The sequence below is a fragment of the Manis javanica genome, chromosome 10 (genome assembly GCF_040802235.1).
Source record: "Manis javanica isolate MJ-LG chromosome 10, MJ_LKY, whole genome shotgun sequence".
Classification (NCBI taxonomy): Eukaryota; Metazoa; Chordata; class Mammalia; order Pholidota; family Manidae; genus Manis; species Manis javanica.
In genome coordinates, this window is record NC_133165.1 from 84,905,145 (window position 1) to 84,914,358 (window position 9,214).

The 9,214-nt window shown below is 41.5% G+C and overlaps 1 protein-coding gene across 8 annotated transcripts in view; it reads left to right on the plus strand.

The window, feature by feature from the left end:
* The window catches only part of CSAD (cysteine sulfinic acid decarboxylase), a 28,529-nt gene extending 19,373 nt beyond the window's left edge, over positions 1-9,156 (plus strand). For 7 of the 8 annotated variants that reach the window (XM_073213479.1, XM_073213482.1, XM_073213481.1 and 4 more), the window contains 5 exons: positions 58-139; positions 572-771; positions 914-965; positions 1,087-1,176; positions 2,077-2,737. In XM_073213479.1, the coding sequence (XP_073069580.1) occupies positions 58-139; positions 572-771; positions 914-965; positions 1,087-1,176; positions 2,077-2,250 (598 nt within the window). In that variant the 3' untranslated portion in view covers positions 2,251-2,737. Of the gene's footprint in view, positions 1-57; positions 140-571; positions 772-913; positions 966-1,086; positions 1,177-2,076; positions 2,738-7,447 lie in introns of those variants that run through there. The other variant, XM_073213477.1, reaches the window with a different exon arrangement.
* Positions 9,157-9,214: the final 58 nt, after the last annotated feature.

Sequence of the window (9,214 nt, forward strand, 5' to 3'; positions counted from 1 at the left end):
CTGGTTGGGCAACCTGAGAAGGAACTGGCCGACCCAGCTCTGCTCTGCCCACCCCAGGGCTGACTCTGTGGCCTGGAATCCTCACAAGCTCCTCGCAGCAGGCCTGCAGTGCTCAGCACTTCTCCTCCAGGACACCTCGGTGGGTCTGCCCTGCCCCTGTCCTGGCCACACTGCTCACCCTGGACCACTGTCTCCTTTTCTACCCCACTTGAGAGGGGTTCTGCCTTACTGTGGTCTCCTTGCCATCCCACCTGAGGCTGAATGTCTACTACCACCTGAATCCCCAGTAGTGGGCTCCCTCACTCCCTCTGTGGCCTGTCTCCATGAAAAGGAAAGAGTTTCCAGCTTGAAGCTGTAGTCGAAGGGATCCTGGGTTGAATTTGGGAAGAATATTGGGTGTTACGAGACAACCCAGAGAAGGGGTTTGAGGTGACATGGCAGCCATCCCATCAGTGTTGCCTGGTGCCAGGGAGAAAAATGGGTGGATTGAGCTAAGAAATCCCCCCAGTGGAGCCCTGGTTGAAATCTCAATGGGGAGAGTGGGGTCTGACAGTCTCCACACTCCCCGCAGAACCTCCTCAAGCACTGCCATGGATCCCAGGCCAGCTACCTCTTCCAGCAAGACAAGTTCTATGACGTAGCTCTGGACACAGGAGACAAGGTGGTGCAGTGTGGCCGCCGTGTGGACTGTCTGAAGCTGTGGCTCATGTGGAAGGCACAGGGCGGGCAAGGGCTGGAGCGGCGTGTCGACCAGGCCTTTGCCCTTGCCCGGTAGGAGTGGGGGGTGGTCTCGGTTCCCTTCCCCCAGGGCCCATCCTCCCCAACCCCTTTCCTGCTTTCAGTGTCTCTGGGTCTCCTCTCTTTTTGTATTTCTGCCTTTGGTTCCCCATCTGTGATTACTCTCTGTTTGCAGGTACCTGGTGGAGGAAATGAAGAAGCGGGAAGGATTTGAATTGGTCATGGAGGTACAACATAGCCTGTGCTTTTTTTGCATCCCTTTCCCCAGTCAGCCCATCCCACGTGCAAAGCTCTGCTGGCGGAAGAGCCCTTCCACAGCTCACACCTTCCCCTCTCTCATTTTTCTAGCCTGAGTTCCTCAACGTGTGTTTCTGGTTCGTGCCCCCCAGCCTGCGGGGGAAGCAGGAGAGTCCGTATTACAGTGAAAGGCTGGCTGAGGTAGGCTGTCTCAGGCTCTGGTTAACCCAGTTTCAGGAACTGACACAGCTGGTGCGTTTCTGCCCCCTGCTGGCCATGAGTGGCACGGGAGGTCCCTTTGCACCTCAGGTGGAATGGTGAACTGGAAGACACCAACCACCACCTTGTCCTCATTTCTATGGGGGTAGGGATGGGGAATAAAGTATGTTTATGTAAAGTTAAAAGACAGAAAGGGGCATCCTGGAGAAGTCACCACTAGGCAGTACATATACTCTGTGCTGGAAGTTCCTGCTGGGGAACTCAGGCGTAGGATGGAGATGTGAGGAAGAAAGATCATGGAAGAGCTTTACTCACTGATACTGGGGTCAGAACAACCTTGTAAGGCCAGTCTAGACTTGCCTCATAGAGGCAAGGAGATATGTCCTGGTCCCTAAGGATAGATTGGTAGAAGGTACTGCAAATGATCTGAAAAGACAACAATGTTCTTGCCTTTAATGAGTTACTATTTTAGAAAACAAGAATTACCTATTTGAAACCAATGTGTTCAAGGCAATCTTGTAAATTACATGTTAGATCACAGGGTTCAGATAAAAATATTACAGGAATTCAGAGGGGAGAGGGCTTTAAGGATGACTAAGGCTTGAAGTTAGACTACAGCTGTATTGGGAATCGGGAGAGTCAGGATTTGGCAGAAAATGACCTGTGTGACAACTTGGAGATGGGCACGATGGGAAATAATGCAGAAGATAAGAAAGCTGTGCAGGTTGGATGTGGTGGAAAAGGTAAACCGGGGCCTTGGTCAGTATCTGAGCAACAAGTGCTTCCTCTGGAAGGTGGCAGAGTGGAGGGAAAGCCAGGAAGCCAGCCCCCCTCCCCCGGAACCCAGGCTGCGGGTGGAAGCTCTCTCCACCATTTCTGCAGGTGGCCCCAGTACTCAAGGAGCGCATGGTGAAGGAGGGCTCCATGATGATTGGCTACCAGCCCCACGGGACCCGGGGCAACTTTTTCCGCATGGTCGTGGCCAACCCTGCGCTGACCCAGGCTGATATGGACTTTCTCCTCAATGAGCTGGAAAGGCTGGGCCAGGATCTCTGACCCCCCTCTTTCTGGCTGCTGACCTTGACACCCCACCTCACCCTCACTGTCTCCATGTACCCTCCCTGTGATGGCAAGAACAGCTCTTCTAGGAAACAAAGTGTTCTTAACAATGTTTATATGCTTTAACCCACTAATTCTCCTTTTAAATATTTGATAATTAGAAGAATGTTTGAACTATAGTAAAGCTATATGATAGAATGTTTTTCTGTCATTAAAATTATATTTACAAAGGATTTTTATTGATATGAGAAAAAATCAGTAAGACTTCACATATAGTTATATCTGAGCTATGTTTAAAAATACATAGGCAAAGACTGATGAAATGAAATATGCTGAAATGTTAATAGCTTTTCCCAGGATGGGATTATATTTAACAATTTAAAAATTAGCTTCTTTATACCTTTTGGGCTTCCCCCTTTTATTATATGATGGGTATGTATTACATTTGTAGTAGGAAAATTAAAAAACTGAAAATTCTACTATATTCATTTATCATTTTCAAATTTATTACCTTTCAACCAAATCATGGAGAATGCAAATGTATTTTTTAAGAAAGGCCAGTGTAAGAGAGGCTAAAAATGGGAACGCCTTTTTCCCCAAAAATCTTTAGTAGGAGGGAAAAGACCAAAAGTGGAGTCACTGTAAAAATGAATTATACTTAACTGACGTTGTAGACCAAATGTGCACTGACTATACCTTGAGACCAGTGCCTTGTCCATTTATCACTCTTGGAAAATCCTCACACACACACACACACACACACACAAAGCAAGAGTTTTTCCATCTGTAATTGAAACAACAGAAACTGAGTTCAGAAAGTCCAGCAACCAAAGCAACCACTGTAATGTCTTCTGGTATCATTACTGTCTTACATAAAAAACACCCATTTAACACCCACAGTCCTGGGCTGGTGGTGTTTCTCAGTTACATTTTGGGAAAGAAGCATTTAGCTGTGCAAGTTATTAAGGACAAGTGGCAAGTCTACCAGAACTTTTTGTTACTCCAATTCCTAAAAATACCATTTATGAAAACAATAACATGGTCACATAAAAGTCATCCAAAATTATTTGAAAAGGCAAATACAGACTGTACAAACCATAGCAAAAGAACATGCAAATCTCAGACCCAGTTCTCTTGACCATTTGGGGAAAAAAAGCCTTTCTATTCATAAATTACTAATAATTTCCCTATAAACTTGTTATTCTAGTTATAAGTGGCATTTTAATTTCTTCCAAATAGTAAAGTTGTTTTGAGAGTATCAATAATCTGAACTCCATGCACTAATCATAAGGAGTTTTATTTATCTACAGAATGTCTTAAATATAGTAAAAAAGGCAGACTAAGGAAAAAAAAAATCCTTATTTTCAACTCAAAGCAAAGCCAGAAAGCAGAAACAACAAAATCTTCAAATTATTGGAATCATCTCCTTTTGAGAAGTATTTTTAAGAGAAGCCCTGAAATACAGGACATAAAATCAGTTAAACATGTATTTTTCTCCAGCTGTATAAAGCTGATATTTTTATCCTGAGTTCCCAAAATTCAACTGCAAAATCTCTGGATAAAATATGGCAGTTTCTCTCTTATTTCCTCTCTCCCATCAACATTTGCTGTCCTCCCTGCCTTCAAAGAGCTTAAGATTTAAGCAGTCATCCCCCCAGCTGAGGCATGCTCCTGCGCCAGAGCCTCTATACCTCCTGTCCCCTTTTGCATCAATGTTCCTCCGTCTACACAGTTGGCTTCTCATTGCCTTTAGATTTTTGTTCAGATGTCACCTCCTTAGTGAAGCCTCCCTTGAATGTTCTATTTAAATGAACATTTTCACCCTTGAGCACTTGCCTATTCCTCTATCTGTGCTGTTTTTCTCCACTGCATGTATAAGCACCTGGCATATTGTGTATTTCAGTTACCTATCTATCTATCATCTATCTATTATCTATCTACCTATCATCTATCTATTATCTATCATCTGTATCTATTTACTTCTTGCCTTTTCTGTCTCACCCAACTAGAATGTAAGCTCTGAGAGCAGAGATTTTTTATCACTGCCTCCTATAAAATGGGAATTTGGTTACTTCCTGGGTGGGTAATGATGAGTAAATGGTTAATGAACTTCAGGAACTAGTTGATGTGCTCTCAGTTATGTAACTTCTAAGTGGTGGGGTCAAAGCCAATTCAGACCATCTTTCTTGGATACTTAACCATGGACCTAGCGTGCTTGTGTGGAGTGGTGTACGTAATTCACAGGTTTGTGGATGTCAGGGCAGTTTGATTCGGTGGATTCGCTGTTTGCGGGAAAGCTGAAGCCTTGCACAGGTTTGGTCACCCATCCTGCAGAAATCCTATTTCCATCAAACAGGAAACAAGGGTGTTGGGAACACGTGGGTGGCTGGTGATGTTGGAATGAAGATTTTTTATGGCTTAAAGGGGTCAAAGTGTTTACCAGCCTCCACATGGCCGTGGAAAGAAAATGGTTCATTCACAGGGAGGCAGGCCAAGAACTGGGGAGCTGCAAACTGGGAGGGGCACCTATCATGTGCCAGCTCTTGAGGTTGAGGGTAAGAGCCCTTTTAAGGAAGTGGAGTAAGGGGTGCAAGCTACAGTTATGTCAGATTTGGACACTTGGACCTGTTCTTATGCACCTTGGGTTCTCAATTGCCTATTTCTCTTCTGTTTATGTATCTTTTGAAAATCTTTTTATTTTGAAATACTTTGAAACTTATAGGAAAGTTGCAAGAATAGTTACAAAGAACTTCCCTATACTCTTTATCTAAATTTATCAATTTCTCACATTTTGACAAGTTTTGTGCATAGTCCTTTATGTATGTACTATAACATTTTTTCTGAATCATTTGAGAGCTGGGTGCATACATTGCACCCCTTAAATGTTAATACTCTAGCCTGTATTTCCTAAGAACAAGAATACTCTCTTAAATAATCATGGTACAATGACTAAATTCAGGAAATTTAACATTGACGCTGTAACCTAAAGTTCATATTCTAAAATTGCCAATGTCCCAATAATGCCCTTTATGGCACTTTCCCCCTCCAGTGTGAGATCCCAGTTGAGAACCATGTACTACATTTTTTTTGTCATGTCTCTTTGTCTTCTTTAATCTAAAATAGTTCCTCAGCCTTCCTTTGTTATTAATGACATTGACATTTTTAAGGAATAACAGGCCAGTTATTTTATAGAATGTTCATCAATTTATTTTTTCCTGTGTTTCCACACAACTGGATTCAGGCTACACATTCTGAGCTGGAATATGACATGAGTCATGTGTGTACTATTCCGGTTAGCCCATCCCATGGCCCACAGCGTCCATCTGTATGAAATGTGATCCATCTAATCTATTTAAAAACATTCACATATACAACATATAAATGAATGAAAATCACCGTATTGTTTTAAAATTGATGTATAGTACATAAAACTTGCTTTTCATGCCATGTGTTTGTCTTTTAACGGTGATAGAGTAACTCCATTAATGTTTATACCTGTTCTTTATTCACCCACTTCCCTTTTAGGCTTTTAGGTTATTTCCAAATTTCTGTTATACCCACAGTACTTGTACAAGTGTCTGGATACTATTAGAAGCAAGTTACAGAAATCTAATTCTGGATTTAACCAGAGGAAATGTATTATCTTACATAACCATGTTAAAAAACAAAATTCAAGTGAACAAATTTTAAAGACCTACTTGGCGCTATTCAACAATTCATGAGTCAGGCGGCAGCCAATGGAGCAGATAGAAAGGAGCTCTGGGGAGTTAAACCAAATGAAGGACTTTTATGGGCAGAAGGGAGCAAGAACAAAGCAGTTACACTAGCAACAGGTGGGTTGGTGTGGCAAGGTTTATGCCTTCAGGGGATGGCAGGGGTCTATCAGGCAGGGTATATCACTAGTGTTGGCCAGGTGAGTCCTGACTGACTGGTTTCAGATCGCATTTCTGGGGGAGCTGAAACTGTAACTAAGTCTTGGTTTGGTTATGTGGGGCTTAGCATAAATGACTCCATTTTGGGCCTATTGTCGTGTTTCTAATAACTATAAGCCCTCAGATAAGACTGACCTGAGTCCATTGCATCAGGAGCTTAATGACCTCAAGGACTTATATCTTTCCATCTGTCTGCTACCCTGCATGTTGGCTTCATCCTCAGGCTGGTTCCCAGATGGCTAGAGTCCTAGATGCTAGGTCCGGAGAAGCAAGGGAGTGCATCTCATCCTGTAGCTGTCTTCTAGGATCAGGAAACTTTTCTCCGAAGCCCACCAGGAGCTATCTCCCCTATGTCATTGGCCTGAATCGGGTCACATACCCAATCTTGAGAAGGAGATCTCTCTCTCCTTATTGTGGTGAAATATACATAACATATTGTTTCCTCATTGGCTGTACCATTATACATTCTCACCAGCAACATTATTAGCCATTTCCCACAAGCGTTCTGATTTCTCCACATTCTCGCCAGCACTTGTTATTTCCTGTTTTGTTTGTTTTTAGTAATAGCCATCCTAATGGATGTGAAGTGGTATCTCCCTGTGCAAATGGAATCTCTTAAACCAGTGGTTTACACTGGTGGTTGTACATTAAACTCACCCTGAGAAATTTTACACCTAACCCACCTCTAGACTTTGATTTAACAGGCATTGGTTAGGACCTAGGCATTGATACATTTGAAATATACCCCACTGTAGGGCCTCTGATTGAGGCCAAGCTTGAGAACCACTAGCCAGAGACAAATGTTCCAGAAAAAAATGAATGTTGGGGAATCAATTGCAGCATTCAGTACTACTCAGAAGTAAAATTCCTGAGTCCTCAGTTGGGTTTCTGTACTTACTTTGTAGAGCCAAGTCTGAATTATTCCTAGAAATTTAGAACCGGAAGTAAGTAGCCTGTTAACCCAGGTAACTATCAGGGACAGAAAATACACTGCTTGCTGCTTAATTTCCTCACCCAGCAAACTTTTTTTTTGTCTGAATTGGCAACAAACACTGTGCTAAGCTGACTGGTTCTGCACTTTGGCCAGACTTTATCGTTTCATGTGGTTAGTTTGTTTTTAACAGCTTTATTGAGATATAATTCACATGTCCCACAATTCACCTACTTAAAGCATCCAACTCAATGGCTTTTAATATAGTTGTGGAACTGTCACCAAATTCCATGGCATTTCTTTCTTTCTGTCTTTTTTTTTTTTTTTTAAGTCTTCACTAACAGAAATGCAATTTGGAACAAAAGGAGCCAAAAGCTGACATCGAGTGAAAAAGAAGCAGGAACAAGGAGTCTTGATGAGCCACAAAATACACACATAATTCTTCACAAAGAAGAATGCACTGTGCAAGATAAAATAAAAGCAATGGAAGACTGAATCTACAGCTGATGATGGTGATGACATTGTTACAACTCAGTGATGCCAACCTGAACACAACACAGCCTGAGAGCTCTCCTGATTTCCTCCCCAGCTCCCTGTGTGTTTAACGGCCTTTTCAATGAACTGCTGTGAAAACCAGTTGTTCTGGTTTCCCCAGGAATGAGACCCTTCTGTGAGTAAATCTTCCATGTCACTTTGCGCCCTCATTTTCCAAGACCATCCATCCACCCACCAGGAGGAAATGCTCATATTCAGAGCAAAAAAAAAAAAACAATTGTTTGTTCAGATTAACTGGTTTGCAGGAATTTCCCAAATTAAACAATGAAGTTAGTTATCAGTTTATAGCCTTATCCTTCTGAGCAAGAATTTACTAAAACAGGTAGAAAAGTCATGTTACTTCAGTTAGCCTGAGTTCTCCATTCTGATAATTAGGCTATGTGGATATAGGCAGTCTCAGTGCTCAATAGATCTACCCAGCTCAGAAATATATAAGCATTGACATAAATTTGTTTTGGGTACTGACAAAAAGTCAACAAGCAAATATTTACTGAGCACCAAAAAATGCCAGATTCCGTGCTAGGCACCAGAAACACTCTAAGAACTGAGTCTGTAGAGTGATCAAAGGCTGGGGATGCATGATCATCTACAACACATATGAAATGTCTGTTGTCTTTGAAGTGATGCACTAAAAATTAGTGACTGAAGATAATGTACTCTAGGCTACCCTAGTCTCATCTGATCCCTGATATAAACATTTCATCTTTTGCCTAAATTTCTGAGTTTCCTTTAAAATTTACAGGGCAAAAAAAACAGGAAGGTAGATCACTCTCCTGTGAAAAATGGCTCTCCATCTCATCTTTTCCTTCTATATTAATAGTATCACTATCCTTCCAGCTAGAAAACCATGGAGTTTTCTTTGACTCCTCACTATTGCACCAAGTTGGTAATTCCTCTGCACAGTGCTTTGCTTGCTTCTAAACAGTGACTTCCTCAAATACATGAGTTTATTTCCATTTTAAATATTTGTTTTCTTTTTAAAATATCACTCTAAACATTTTTAACAACAAAAGCCAAATATGAAATACTTTGGGCATAGGAAGTGAGTAGAAGCAAGAGAAGAAATTAATTTCTTCAAATAACAAAAACCAAAACTGCAAGATAGGCATTACTGTTAACTCCACCTTACAGGAAATGGAGGAGAAAAGACATCAAGTACCTTGACTTTAGGCTATATAGCTAAATACGCTAAAGCTACAGCAAGCTAAAAAGAATAGCCACAGAGGAGTTTTTTTAAGAAGACATATTTTCCTAGGAGAAAACACTGAAAGTAAGAATCTGTAGGCAAAAGAACTTTCTACTCTTCAGACGATAAAAGTTTTGAATAAGAAAGTTTTGCCTGGATATATAAATATTCCATCAGTTGTGCTCAAAATACTTTTTAATGTTTTGGAACTGCCTTCAGAAATTGTACTACCTTTACTACCCTGCCTTTATATCCTCAGCTGCTGCCCAGTTTCATCCTTTGATAATGGATTTAATTTGGAGGAATAACCGAACATTATTCAGAGTCAATTTGGAAACTGGATAATTAAAATGTATG